The 15,063-nt window shown below is 38.4% G+C and overlaps 1 protein-coding gene across 5 annotated transcripts in view; it reads right to left on the bottom strand.

Annotated features, from left to right (window-relative positions):
• Positions 1-719: 719 nt before the first annotated feature.
• Positions 720-15,063, bottom strand: part of HP1BP3 (heterochromatin protein 1 binding protein 3) — a 36,663-nt gene continuing 22,319 nt past the window's right edge. For all 5 annotated transcript variants that reach the window (XM_068969122.1, XM_068969124.1, XM_068969125.1 and 2 more), the window contains 5 exons: positions 10,525-10,615; positions 5,862-6,021; positions 4,400-4,511; positions 2,898-3,011; positions 720-2,466 (listed from right to left, as the gene is read on the bottom strand). In XM_068969122.1, coding sequence (XP_068825223.1) covers positions 2,172-2,466; positions 2,898-3,011; positions 4,400-4,511; positions 5,862-6,021; positions 10,525-10,615 — 772 coding nt within the window. In that variant the 3' untranslated portion in view covers positions 720-2,171. The remainder of the gene's footprint in view (positions 2,467-2,897; positions 3,012-4,399; positions 4,512-5,861; positions 6,022-10,524; positions 10,616-15,063) is intronic.

Here is a 15,063-nt window from a genome sequence, read left to right as displayed (position 1 = left end):
ACACGATATAGCCACCAGATGATCGTTCAGGCAATCTCTAAAACAAAACACAGAAACCAACCGAAATCCTCACTTCATTCCAGAAGAGTAGAGAATTCTTAGCACAGGTACCTAACAACTATAATATTGAGAATTATTAGACTTCCCTGGTGGTTCAGTGGCTAAGACTCCTGAGCTCTCAATCCAGAGGGTCTGGGTTTGATCCCTGGTCGGGGAACTAGATCCCACATGTTGCAACTACAACTCAAATAAATAAATGATTTAAAATAAAAATATTTAAAAAATTACTACCTGCTAAATAGCGTAACAGAAAATTAGATTACTTTCTGGAAGTAGGTCTAGGATTTATCTTTTGCAATGCTGTCTTTTTTTCTAGTTCAAGGACATCTCTGAACACTAAACATGAAAAACTGGAACTTATGACCTTGAAAACAAGGACCTTGATAAAATACAAAATGATTTTTAAAAATCTCTTATGCACTGAATAATCAGGTTCAATGTACTAAAAACACTCACCATCTATTTAAAAATTCAAAAACTCAAATAGACTGGAGCTTGCTGGAGCTTGTATTTAAAAAGGAAAATGGATGACAGCTAGTACAAGGAGCAGAGAAGGCTCAAAGTGAGTACAACACTACTTCTGAGGAATTCTAGGAACTTTTAAATACAAGCTACAGTTCAGCAGCTTTTAAAATTCCATGTTTATTCATATTTTTCAAAATATATGTACATAAAAAAAGGAAGATTTACAACAGGAAAAGATTGCCTTACATGCAACACAAATTCCAATAAACTCATGATGGGATCACACATGATTCTGGATCTAACTCAAGCCAGTCTTCTCAAGTCCAATTCCCAGCCACGCCTCAGGCTGCAGACGGGATCCCAGGAGACAATGCAAATGGAATGGATTAAACAAACATATTTTGCCTCTGGCAGCGCTCAGGCCAGAAGACACACACCAAAAAATTTAAGACAATTAAAATGTCAAGTGCCACAGGGAGGATAAATGATAACCGGAAATCAATATTTCTTAGGAAGCTAATACTATTTAACACAACTTCACGATACTAAAACAAATACAAATAAGGAAGGGTTAGGTAGTCAGGCTTCATTTGTTTTTTTCTTTTCTCTTTTTAAATAACTCAAAAAAGGAAGCCACTAGTTTGTTATCAAAAGTGCTGTGGAAAGAAAAGAGGGGGAAAAAAAATCCACAAATAAATGTGAAATATTTTAGCAAATTGTTATGTTTTCCATTTCACGTTTCTACATTAGCAATGGTGTAACTCTCCAACATTTCCTTATAAAAAAGGGAAAGAGGAAGTGACAATCCATGCTCCAAATATTAAAAATATATTTAGCTATCTGATCAAGACTTTGTTTTAATTTTTGGTAACACAGGTGACACCAGAAATCACAAATTCACTGCGTGCCTGTGTTTCCCCCTCAGCCAGAAACCACGTGGTGGAGAGGCCTTGTGCTTGCTGCTGTGGGGATGCGGCGCCCAGGGGCCAGCAAAAAATACCTGGAGATGGAGCAATGGGAAAGCGGCCCAAAGGGGTCATGGATCTTCAGCCTCTAATGAGATCAGGGTGCTTTTGGCCTGTTCCCAAAGCTAAGACATCTCTGTGTTTATAGTTGGAGAGAGAGAGGGTTAGCGGAGTGGTTTTATAAATAAGATTAGCTACTACAGCTGTACGTGAAGCCTCTAGGCAGGAGGCTTTATGATTCAGTCAGGGCTATACTGCCTCCTCTTTACATCCAGCACCTGACCAGCATCCCATTCTCGATGGCTTCTAGCAAATATAAAAATCTTTGCAACTGTTTAGATAAAACTGGAAGGGAAAATAAAAGCCAAAGCTGACCATTAAAAGAGAAAGAGAGATAAGGTGGAGGAAGAAAACAGGACAAGAACAGACTATACAGTTCAGGAAAAGTCCAAAATTATGGCAGAAATTAAAATGACTGGGAGAGGGGAGGGGCAGGCACCAAGAACAGCACCTAAAGCTAACAAATGGCTAAACTGGTTTATTTATATTCCCTCCCCATAATGTTCATAGGAGAGGAAAAAAAATGTAATTTTAAAAGCATCAAAACTAAAACAAATGCACACTGACCTTAGAAAATAAGATTTTGAATTTCATCATGATACCCTTTTTTTCCTATAAAATTTACTTTTTCGCTTTGAACGATTTCTTCATGGTAGATTTGCCCTTGCCAGGCAATTTCACTTCCTTTCTCACACTGGCTGCAGGCTTCTTGGAAGAGCTACCACTAGGTTTCTTGATGACTGAGGGTGAGGGTCTGGCTTTCTTGGCAGGAGTTTTCGCTTTAGGAGGGGCTTTCTTGGGCAGGGGCCTCGCTTTTCCTCGCTGGGCAGCTGGGACTTTGGGCGCCAGCTTGGACCCTCTTTGCTTCATGGCTGCAGCCTTCCCTGGTGACTTGGCTGGGGTTTTCTTCTGCAACCTGTGAGAACCAGAGAAGGCAATCACTTATACTTGATCCACTTCACCATGATGACGAGATACATTGCCAGAAAAGAAACAGTACAGGTAAAATCACCTACATTAAGAAGAATATGGGTTATAACCTTTCACCTAAAATTGTATAAAAATTCAACCAATTCTGGAAGTCTACATGTTTTTCCCAGAAAAACATGGAATTATTTTTCTTCAAATAACCAAACTACACACTACGCACACACACACAGGTTTGACCAAAGAGTAATTAAACATTCAGTGTTTCATAAGTTTAGAGCCTCTAAATTCTCAGGAGAGGGTAAGTTCAAACGTCACACAGAGCACTTGAGAAGGACGCAGAGTTGCTGACATGCTTCTCACAGCCTCTTCCCTCACGGCCACTCTCAGCTCTAACAAGTGTTTCCCACACACTCGCACCTTCTCTTCGGTGGTGGCTCTTCATCTTCAGAGTCTTCCTCTGATGAGTCATCTTCATCTTCATCCTCATCTTTAGAATCATCTGGCTCTTTCTTTGGAAACAGAACTCCTGGGCTAGTAAAAACATATTAGATAAAGAGAAGTCCCATGGGGACAAGCAAAAGGATGTGAACCTAGATATGCTCTTTCCTGGACATTACCCACTTCCTCCCACACTCCCCAATTAAGTCAGGTTAGGTTACAAATACCAGGTCACAATTTAACCTATTTTGAACAGTCAAATGAAGTTACGACAAATCTATAAAAGCCTCAAACATAACTCATTCTCTACTTCCTTCCATTTAATAAAATCGACAATCACTTATTTAGTAAAGTTATTTAAACTCCTGATGTGTGTTCGGCACTGTATCAGCCATTGAATATACAGCAGTGAATGGTTCATACAGCAGTATATATTTTTTGCCCTTATGATACAAGACCTCATAAAGCCTGAATCTCTTCAAAGTTTTTGAGAAATTCAGCAAGGATTTTCTAACTTTTCTTTATCCTTAATGATAGAAAACTTGGTACCACTGATTAATAAATCTTTAAATCATAACACTGTACATGATTTTAAGAATTATATTTAAAGCTAAACGTTTGAAAAATTCAAATACTGTACATTCAATGAAGTAACATTTATGTTTATGCACCTAGAGAAGGAAATGGCAACCCACTCCAGTGTTCTGACCTGGGAAATCCCATGGACAGAGGACCCTGGCAGGCTATAGTCCATGGGGCCACAGAGAGTCGGATATGACTGAGCTCCATGCACGCAGCTCCTACACAGGAGGGTGTAGAACATGACTCAGCACGTTTATGCACAAAGAGCAATATAAGAGAGCCACACACTATATGCCTGCCACAACAGGTTTTAGTGTTAACTGTCATGGCACTTGACTGGAAATCAAAGGACAAAAAGGCAATAGCCTGGGTATACAAAAAAACGCCTGGTCCATAGGAGGTGCTGAATAAATTTTCTAGTTCAATGAAAAAATAATGCATGTATACCAGAGAAGTTTTCCAAAAAAATGTCCTTGTCTCTATAGTAAGAAGGCAGATGAAGATTTTTAGAAGTATCCAATGCTCCCCCTACTTGGTACTGGACAATTAAAACAAATAATCGTCTAATAATCTTCCTGTCATCATCATGTACTTTATTTCTTATTAGCAGGAATGAGCATGTTAATGACTGGCCAAGGATCCCAAAGAACTCAATGCTTGATTTCAGGAACACTTGGCTAACAATGAGCTCCAGCAGGATAGGCCAAGACAATCCCCTGTTAGTGTATGAAAACCTTCTGCTCTAAAACAATACTGCCTGAAGAAGTCTTTATTTTCAAGTACATTCAGCTCAGTGTAACAGCAGTAAGGGCAAATAAGTGAAGCCACACCTGTAAACTGGAGTCAGATTTTTAAAAGCTGCAATGACCACTACTTCACATTATCAGTTGGGTGCTTACCTGGGATAATAGGGAAAACAGAGCTGGAAGGTGCCACTAAATCCTTTACCAGAGATTTGCTCCATCCACCCGTTTTTTTCACACCTCTGCAGGGTTTTCTTCAGCAGATGCACTGGACAAAAATTCAGAAATGAAGAAAGTATTTGTTTATTCGGATTTGATACTTCTCTCAGCTACAATCTATTATACATTAATTTATTATGTACATTATACTGTTACATCCAGTATTCTGGCCTGAAGAATTCCATGGACTGTATAGTTCATGGGACTGCAAAGAGTTGAACATGAGTGAGCAATTTTCACATGCTAAATGAATCCTTTGTGGTCAAAGGGATTATTAACTGATTTACTAAATTACTATTAAGTGCCCATAAATTTGGCAAGAATTAATTATAATGGGATGAGACTTCAGAGACCACTGTGTCAAATTCCTCACTGCACAAAGTGAAACAGCAGCCTAAGAGACTAATGACCTGCCCTACAGCTGCACATAAATGGGTAACTGTTGACTTAAAACTCAACCTCTATTTCTATTCATTTAAATATCTACTGAGTACCTGTAAGTTCTGATAAGCACTTAGGACAATGTCTATAAAATTAAACTATATATCACATGAATCGGCAAATAGTTACAAAACAGTATCATGGATCCTAAAGGCCTCACCAGTCCTCACCTTTTACACAAAATCACAAAGCATTCCTTCATAACATTAAAAAATACATATTGCATATGTTAAAAGTCAACAGTAACACCTCAAAATTGTTTCATTTAAAACAATATATTCTAGTTTGCATTTTCTGTTACTTAAATTTTCATGTTCCTCACCCTACACCATTGTGCCTACTCCCATAGTTTAGTGAGGAAATATATCTCACTAATCCATAAATGATAATGCTGTACAGCAAGGTTTCTAACCTCAATCATCGCCTGACAGGGCAAATATGTCTACTAGAAAGTATTTTCTGTATAGGGGTTAAGTCAGTAACAAATCATAAGTATTTTAACCCACTGGTTTGGTTTCAGGCTGACAAAAGATGTTTTGGTAAACATTCAGAAGAAGGTAAAAATATACTATACTTGAGAGTTTTTTTTTTTTGGCCATGCCACATGGACTGTGGGAAAACCACATCCCCTGCACTGGAAGCTCGAAATCTTAACCACTGTACTGCTGGGAAGTCCTATTTGAGAGGTGTTTTGAACTTAGAAATTTATCTCTATTACAATAAAAATTAGCATAAAAAACCTTTGTAATAGAGTGAAATCAAATTCTAATCCTAAGCAGACACTATAAATTAAGGGTAAGTCTTGAGTAAACAGTAAATTTACAGAAAGTTCTCTCTTGGTTTTCAGTCAGTAGCTATGCTCTTTCATTAACAGCATGATGTCTAAGGATATTCCCACAAGATAACTTCTGCCACCTTCCCTGGCTCCCCACTGAACCTGCTCAACTCTGAGTCTTACTTTGATAGTTAGAATTGGTCCCTGGGTGGTTCTCCAGGACATACTTCTTCAGAGCGGTGGTGGAACAGGTCTTCGGCTCATTCATGGCAGCAATGGCAGACAAGATTGCATATTCCATCAGGCTTCCACCAAGCAGGGGTTTCTCCCCTGATTTCTTCAGCTGTTTTCCAAGGAGGAAGAGAAAAGCATCAAGACAACACTCTCCCAAAGCAGCTCAAGACAAGACTCCTCTGCACCAGGTGGGTCGGAGTTCCTGCATTAGCACAGATATGTTTTACAATAAATTGTCAGGTTAGGGACTTTCTCTTCCCACTCATTAGGTATTCAATCTAACTGAGGAGTCCCAACCCTCCTGTGGATATTTTCTCCTTCCATCTATCCCTCCATCCAACTGAAAATAGCAAAAGCCAACCTAACCCAAAGAGAATGACAGCTCTACTCCAAAAAGGAGGTTAACTGGTTATGTCTCTGAAAAATTAACACTTTTGAACTACTTCCTTTTCTCTGAACTTGAAAAATGTGAGCATTTACAAAAATAATAGTCTTTTTAATCTTGTAAGGAAAACAGCAAAAAGTCTGACAAATATCTGGGGTGTTACAGAAGATTATACAGCATATTTCAAGGACAAAAGGCACCAGTGCCAACAAAGGTGGCACCAGCAAGCAAAAAGGTTAAAGAACAAACTGAGGTACGGTCTACAACAGTGATCCTCAAAAGAAAGGTCCAGAACCCCCAAAGGGCTCCTGAGGCCCTTTCAGAGGATCTGCAAGGCTGAACTGTTTTCATAATAGTGCTAAGATGGGTTTGTCTTTTTCACTGTGACGACATTTGCACTGATGGTGGAAAATCAATGAGTAAAACTGCTATTACTTTACTACAAATCATGGTGGAGGCGCAGAAATGTACTAGTAGTTAGTGTGTTTTTTACTACTATATACTTAAGAAAAATAAAAGCTAGCTTCACATAGGAATGTCTTTGATATGAAAGTGATTTTTAAAAGTCTCAATCCAACATGTCTTTTTGATACTCTATGGGGCAAAATGAGAAGAATGTATAAGGCATGCCAGCTGCATGTGGAGGGATGGTGATAGTCTCAAGGAAAATCACCTAGTGATCGAGTTCTGAGCTGAATTAGCTCCATTTTTCATGGAATACCCTTTTTACTTGAAGGAACAATTAATAGATAATCTATGGTCATCCAGACTTGGTTATCTGGTAGACATTTTCTTGAAAATGAATTAAGTAAGCCTATCAACTCAAGGAAAACAACAGTATTTGTTACCAAATGATAAATTTAACTTTTCAAGAGATAAACTGTGGAAAATCTGCACCAACCATTATGAGCACAATAATTTCCCAATAAATGTTCTGATGAGATCAGTAGGTGATACTAATGAATATAATTTTTGTTATTTTTGATGAATATGTCAACATTTAAAAAATTTGCATGATTCAGTGAACTACTATTTTTCAAATGACTGTGTTATAAAATTACACTCAAAGTTCAAAAATTGTACTCAAAGTTCAAGACAGATCAAAGAATTTAAGGTTACAGAGTACAAGGAGCTCACTAATATGGTTTCAGGCTTCACACGGCAACTTTAATGTAATTTAAGAAATACCACAACATCAATTAACATAATATATTAACAGAATTAAGGACAAAAAGCATATGATCATCTCAAGAGTTTTAGAACATGTGAGAAATCCAACAACCATTCATCATAAACTTCCAACAAACGAGTAACAGAACTTTCTCAATCTGATAATAGGCATTTATGAAAAATCTACAGCTTTAATGGTAAAAAAATGAATGTTTTCCCTTTAAAATGGGTAACAAGACAAAGACATCTATTCTCATCACTATAGTAGATGTTCTATCCAGTGCACAGGCATGGAGGGGAAAAAAAAAAGACATCCAGATTGGAAAGGAAGAAGTAAAATGGTCTTTGTTTGCAGATGACATTATCCTATATGTAGAAAATCCTAGGGAATCCACCCCCAAAGTCCCAAGGAACCTACAAAAAATTCTAAACTAGTTCGGCAGATTGCAGGATATAAGAACAATAGACAAACCAAATGTATTTCTATTGGACAGCAGTGAGCACTCTGAAAAATAAAAATAAAGTTCCATTCACAATACATGGAAAAAGAACAAAATATTTAGGAATAAATTTAACAAAAGAAATGTAAGATCTATACACTGAAAACAAGCACTGCTGAGAGAAGTTAAAGATCTAAATAAATGATGAGAAAATGCTTGTCCCTGGATTGGAAAACTCAACACTGGAAAGCCAGTGATTCCTTCTGGATTGATCTAAAGGTTCAATGCAATTTTTACCAAAACCTCAGGTGGATTTTTGTGATGAACGAATTGTAAAAACCATACGGAAATGCACAAGACCCAGAGCAGTCAAAGCAATTTTGAAAAAGAAAAGGTTAAGAGAGGATTTATATTTCCCAATTTCAAAACTTACTATAAAACTACAGTCATCAAGATAGTGTGATCCTGACATGAAGAATCACATATAGATCAATGGAACAGAACTGAAGAGTCCAGAAAAAAACCCTTACACTCATGGGTCAATTATGTTTTGATAAGAGTGCCAAGGCAATTCAACAAGGAAGGGACAGTCTTTTCAGTAAGTGGTGTTGGGACAACTGGATGTCCACATGCAGAAACATGAATTTATATCGTTAGCACTTTCATGCATTGGAGAAGGAAATGGCAACCCACTCCAGTGTTCTTGCCTGGAGAATCCCAGGGATGGGGGAACCTGGTGGGCTGCCGTCTATGGGGTCACACAGAGCCGGACACGACTGAAGTGACTTAGCAGCAGCAGCAGCACATATCATAAATGGATCACAGCTCTACATGTAAGAGTTAAAACCATAAACTCTCAAAAGATAAGTAAAACTTGATTTCAAGCCAGGCAATGATTAGATAAGTCATCAACAACCATTAACTTAGAAAAATGATCAACTGGATTTTATCAAAATTAAACACTTTTGTGCTTCAAAAGACACCATTAAGAAAGTGAAACCATGGCTCACAGAATAGGATAAAATATTTACAAATCATGTATCTGAAGAGGAACGTGTATCTAGTTATGTAACTCTTATATAGGGGCTTACATGGGGCTTCCCTGGTCTCTCAGAGGGTCCAGAATCTGCTTGCAATGCAGGAGACCTGAGTTCAATCCCTGGGTTGGGACAATCCCTTGGAGAAGGAATGGCAACCCACTCCCATGGACAGAGGGGCCTGGCAGGCTACAGTCCATGGGGTCACAAGGGCTGGACACAACTGGGCGACTAACACTTTGACTTTCACATATAACTCTTATAATAAGACAAATAGCTCAATTCTAAAAATAAGCAAAGGATGTGAAGAGACATTTTACCAAAGAAGATAAATAAATGTCCAATAAGTCCAAGAAAAAATGGTCAACATCAACAGTCTTAGGGAAATGCAAACTAAAACTATAATGAGAAACCGCTTTGTATCTACTAGCATGGGTATAATTTTAAAAAGACAGTAAGAGAGCTGGCAAAGATAAGGAGAAGCTGGAACTTTTATACACACACTGCTGGTAGGAATGAAAACTGATGCAGCCACTCTGGCAGTTTCTTAAAATAAATTTACCATGTAGCCCAGGCAGTCCACACTCCTACTTTACCACAAGGGAAATAGTAACATATACCCACACAAAGATCTGGACATAACTATTCACAGGCAATATTAATCACAATAGCTACAAAGCAGAATAACTCAACTTGTGAATGGATAAATAAAGTATGTCAGATTATGGAATACTATTTGCCAATGGAAGGAATGAAAGTATTGATTTCTGCTGCAACATGGATAAAACAAGAAAGTATTATGTCAGTGAAAGAAGTCAGACACAGAAGGGCACACACTGCATGATTCTATCTGTGTGAAAGGCGTAAGAAGGTGAATCTACACAGGAAGGAGAGACGAGTAGGCTGGATAGGGATGAGAAGAGAGAGTGATGCAAATGGGCGCACGAGTTTTTTGGGGTGATGGAAATGCTCTAAAACTGGACTGCAGTGATAAGTGTACAACACTGTAAATTTACTAAATTTTACTGAATCAAATTGTAATGTAAAATGATTATATCTTATAGTACACAAATCATACTTCAGTGAAGCTATTATAAAAAAACTATCATTTGTTGAGTATTGGTATACTATCAAAGAATAGTACTGACTTCTGAAAATTACCCTAATTACTCCACATTTAAGTACTCGGTGTGAGCTGAATTTTCTTCATAGACGTAACCCCAAATATATTAAAAACAGATGCTAGCTGTCTTCTATTAAGCTGACAATAAAGACATTCGTAAAAATGTTAACAAATAGTAACCTTCCTCTCATTACGGGAAACGCAGTTTTCATAAAAAGGGTTATGTCAACACGTAATGGGTTTATTACTTTAGAAAAGAATAAATAACTAAAAAGGTCCTCGATTATATAATTTCTAATATGGTAAATATTAATATGTATAACCCACATAACCACAAGCTCTTGGGTCCTCAATAAATTAGAGTATAAGGAGGTCCTGAAACCAAAAGTTGTTTTTTTTTTTCAAACCAAAACTTTTGAGAACTACTTCTCTACAACCAACCCTTTGAGCCTCTAACCTGGAATGTTCCAGAAGCACCTTTGCCAGTTATTTGTTCTAACTGGCCCCTCTCTACTGCTCTCTGCAGAGCATTCTTCAACAGCTGAGGCCTGCAGAGAAAACAAAAAATAGCGATTAATACGTCAATGAAGCAAAGATTTGAAAGAAAGCAGATCCGGGGTCATTCTAAACAACTAAAGTTCTATTCCTATTACACGTGTAGTACTTTGTTAAAATGAACAATAAAATAATAAGTTGTTGGCACTCTTAGTAAGTGGTATTCTTTTTTTGTTCAAGCAATAAGCTAAATTATTACAGAACCAGGTACCATACAGAACTATGTAGTATATAGTGGAAGCAAAACTTTTGAGAGCTACCTCTCTAGAACCAAGCCTATGGAACCAATTTCCCACTTGTCAGGGCACTCCAAAAATCTCTTTGTTACCATCAGTTCAGTTTAGTCAGACAACAGCAACACAACTTTGTAATCAAACAAAGAAAGGGTATCTACAGTCCCATCTAATTCTGACATTCTCTTGAGGCAAAACTCCTAGATCTAAAATACACGCACGCACACACACATACACATGTATACACACATCAAAACTGGAAGTCATTTTTTTGCAATCCAGTTATCTAAAGTCAGCCTCATAAAATATAATTCTCTGAGAAAGAAAACATTTTTTTTTAAGCATAGTATCTCTGCCTTTAAAGGGCTGTCGTTTAAACACACACACACACACACACACACACAGAGGTCATCAAAATCAAATGGCAAGCATGAGGAAACTGAATTTCATTAAAAACGTAAGAATAAAGTGTTGAAGCAAAAGCTGCTCTGTCAAGGGGCAATGGTCTGAGTGGTGGGTGGAGAATCTCAGGTGCAGGGGGAAATCAATCAGGTTGACTTAGGGCTTAAAGGGGTCTGCGGTACATGACAGGACAAAACAAAAAGCTACAACCCAGGCTAATGACAGGACATCCGAAGAAACTGCTAGCTGAAACCCAAAAGGTTAGTGATGCGTTTTGCCACACCTCTGCAGAATTACTAGAATAGCACTCAACCAGCAGAAAATTGTGAGACTTATTTGAAACTGATTACTTGATAAGTTATATGGAGATCAACAACTTGGCAGCCCACTAAAGAGCAGAATAACGAGGGTCAAACTATTAGCACTTGATGTCCTTTACTGAGCTTCAATACTTTTCATTAGAGAAATTTTAAATCTTTAATCAATAAACATTACAGGCTGAGTTGACACTCAAATTATTGATTACATTATCCATATGATTAGAGAGGAAAAGTAGAGGAGATCTCATGTTCTAATTAATAGGATGCTTAAGAGGAGAAACCATGGGGCTTTCTTGGTGGTCCAGTGATTAAGACTCCAGCTTCCAATGCAGGGAGCACAGGTTTGATCCCTGGTTGGGGAACTAAGATCAAACATGCTGTGCAGTTTGGCAAAAAAAAAAAAAAGAGTAGAAACCATAATAAGAAATCATGTACACTGTGACACTCGAAATAAAGAAGCTCCCTCCCCACCAAATCACAACCAAAACATCTCTAAGCCAGTGCTGTTCCACTCAGGACAAATATGATTCATGTCACAACCCAAAACATACTCAAAGCATTCATCCCATAAATATTTACTGAGCATTTATTATGGTTATGCAGGATTTAACTACATAGATCCAGTCACTAAACTTAAATAATTTAAGAAATGATGAAAACATAGTAATTATGGCAAAGAATTATACGGGTCAGGGTTGAAGTATGTGCACAGAGCTTTGGGAACACAATCGAAGGAATGATTTAACTGCCGAACGATTTTTCTATTAGTTGCTCTGTAAGTTAGATTCCAACAGAGGATTACACAGCTTGAGTGAAACACTGAAACCCTAGACTATTATATCAAATTAAATAACTCATCTGAGAAGAATCTTCTTAACCAAGGTTCAAATTTATCAGTTAAACTGGTTCCCTTAACATTTTGTTTCCTCAGCAATACCAACCATTACTCTGATATATCCCTTATCCTGGGCCTTTAGAAACCTCAAGAGTTCTCTCACTCACGCCTACCTTCAGGTAAACCATGCTTATATTAAGTGCTTCGAAACTTCTCAGGCCCTCTCTCACATCACTGCTGTAACCTTAGTACGAGCCACCATGGCCTCCCTCCTGGGCAGCGTTTTGCTGTGTGTCCACAGTGCACGCCACTATGGGTCATTATATCTATAAAGGCCTCCTTTATTAAGTTACTCAATCGACAGGCGTCAGCTTCAGAGTCTTTCAAGGCCTGGTCCCACCTCTTGTTAGTCTAGAGCCAGTCAGACACAGGCTTCTTTCCGTTCCCAAAAAAGAACGCCAATTCTTGCCTTTAAATTTTCTCATAAAGCTCCTTTAAGAATGCCTGCACCGCTCCATCATCCGATCTAAATTCTACACATTCTTCTAGAGCCATCTCAGTGGGATGGGGCACAACTGGATGGGGGCCATTCAAGTCTCATCTCTGTAACTTACTGTTAATTGCCAGGCACAACCCCGTTTTCCAAAAAATTCTACAAGATATATGTATCACATTTTGTACATATGATGGTGCTAAGTGTTACTCTAAACGTTTTACATGTGTAGAATAAACAAGAGACAACAATCACCCAAAGAAATAGGTACTGCTACTGCCCACACTTTACAGAAAACTAACCAAACTGATCACATGGACGACAGCCTTGTCTAACTGACTGAAACTATGAGCCATGCCACGTAGTAAGACGCTTGCTCCTCAGAAGAAAAGCTGTGACCAACCTAGATAGCATATTAGAAAGCAAGAGACATTACTTTGCTGACAAAGGTCCATTTAGTTAGTCAAAGCTATGGCTTTTCCAGTAGTTACGTAGGGATGTGAGAGAACTGAGCCATAGAGAAAGCTGAGCTCTGAAGAATCGATGCTTTTGAATTGTGGTGTTGGAGAAGACTCTTGAGAGTCCCTTGGACTGAAAGGAGATCAAACCAGTCAATCCTAAAGCAAATCAATCCAGAATATCCACTGGAAGGACTGATACTGAAACTCCCAATACTTTGGGCACCAGATGTAAGAACTGACTGACTGGAAAAGATCGATGCTGGGAAAGACTGAAGGCAGGAGGAGACGGGGACAGCAGGGAATAAGATGGTTGGATGGCATCACTGACTCAATGGACGTGAGTTTGAGCAAGCTCTAGGAGTTGGTGATGGACAGGGAGGCCTTGCATGCTGCAGTCCATGGGTCGCAAAGAGTTGGACACGACTGAGCAACTGAACTAAACTGCTCATACTTTACTGAAGAGGAAAAGTTAAGTGACAGAAAAATTAAGTCACTTCTTCAGGGTCACACAGTCAGGCAGTGCAAGAACCAGTTTATAAACATGGGCAGTCTGATTTCAGATTCTGCATTTTTACTATGCTAGGCCTGCACTTTCAGTATGTTAATGAACTGTCCAGAATAGTGGAAAAAACAAGGTTATAACCAAAAAAGGAAATACAGTTCTGCTTTCACTAGTGAACAGCCGGGTAACCCAGGGTAAGACTTTTATCAGCAAAATTGAGGTAGGAATACATATTTCTTAAGTCTATTTTGAAAATTACAGAAAACAATGTAAACAGAAGTGGTCTTTTTTTTTTTACATTTTTTTAAAGAAGTGCCTACTTTTATTTAAATTAAATCTTAATTTCCTGACCAGGGATCAAACCCATGCCCCATGCTTGCTGTGGGAGCCCAGAGTCTTAACCACTGGACCTCCAGGGAAATCCCCATAAGTGTTTTCATAAGCCCTGTATAAATTTAAGGAGCTGTTTATATCAAGGTTTTTGTTTTTTGATTTTTAAACAAATCTACACTGAGAAATAAGAAAGCAATGCACAGAGTGAATAGAAATTAAGGGAGAGAACAGTTCTGAGTGTCAGGAATCCTGTAAACCAGAGAGTTTTATCAATTTGTTAAATCAATTTTCTAAAAATGAATATGACAGAGTTACACCATACACAGGGTTAGATATCAAGACTTTATTTCTAATGTCATATGGCCGAGTGAGTGAGTGAGTAAAGTTGCTCAGTCGTGTCTGACTCTTTGCAACCCCATGGACTGTCGCCCACCAAGCTCCTCTGTCCATGGGATTCTCCAGGCAAGAATACTGGAGTGGGTTGCCATTTCCTTCTCCAGGGGATCTTCCCAACCCAGGTATCGAACCCAGGTCTCCCGCATTGCAGGCAGACGCTTTAACCTCTGAGCCACCAGCCGAATTACCTTTGAAAAACACCTTCTCAGAGGCCAACCCAAAGCCCATGTAAAGCTAACATACCTAGTTTTTCTGTAGGGTTTCAAAAAAATCATTGTTAAAAAAAAAGAGGTGAGTTACATGTTTAAGTCACCTTAAGTCATTTTAAATGTCAGAATCATATTTAGTATGGTGTGACGCTCCTACCATAAGAATTATGTTGGAATTTGTGTGTGTGTTCAGTTGCTCAGTCATGTCCGACTCTTTCCAACCCCGAGGACTGTAGCTTGCCAGCCTTGTCTGTCCA

Source organism: Capricornis sumatraensis, chromosome 3 (assembly GCF_032405125.1).
Source record: "Capricornis sumatraensis isolate serow.1 chromosome 3, serow.2, whole genome shotgun sequence".
NCBI classification, from domain to species: domain Eukaryota; kingdom Metazoa; phylum Chordata; class Mammalia; order Artiodactyla; family Bovidae; genus Capricornis; species Capricornis sumatraensis.
This window is presented reverse-complemented; position numbering and strand designations above follow the sequence as displayed.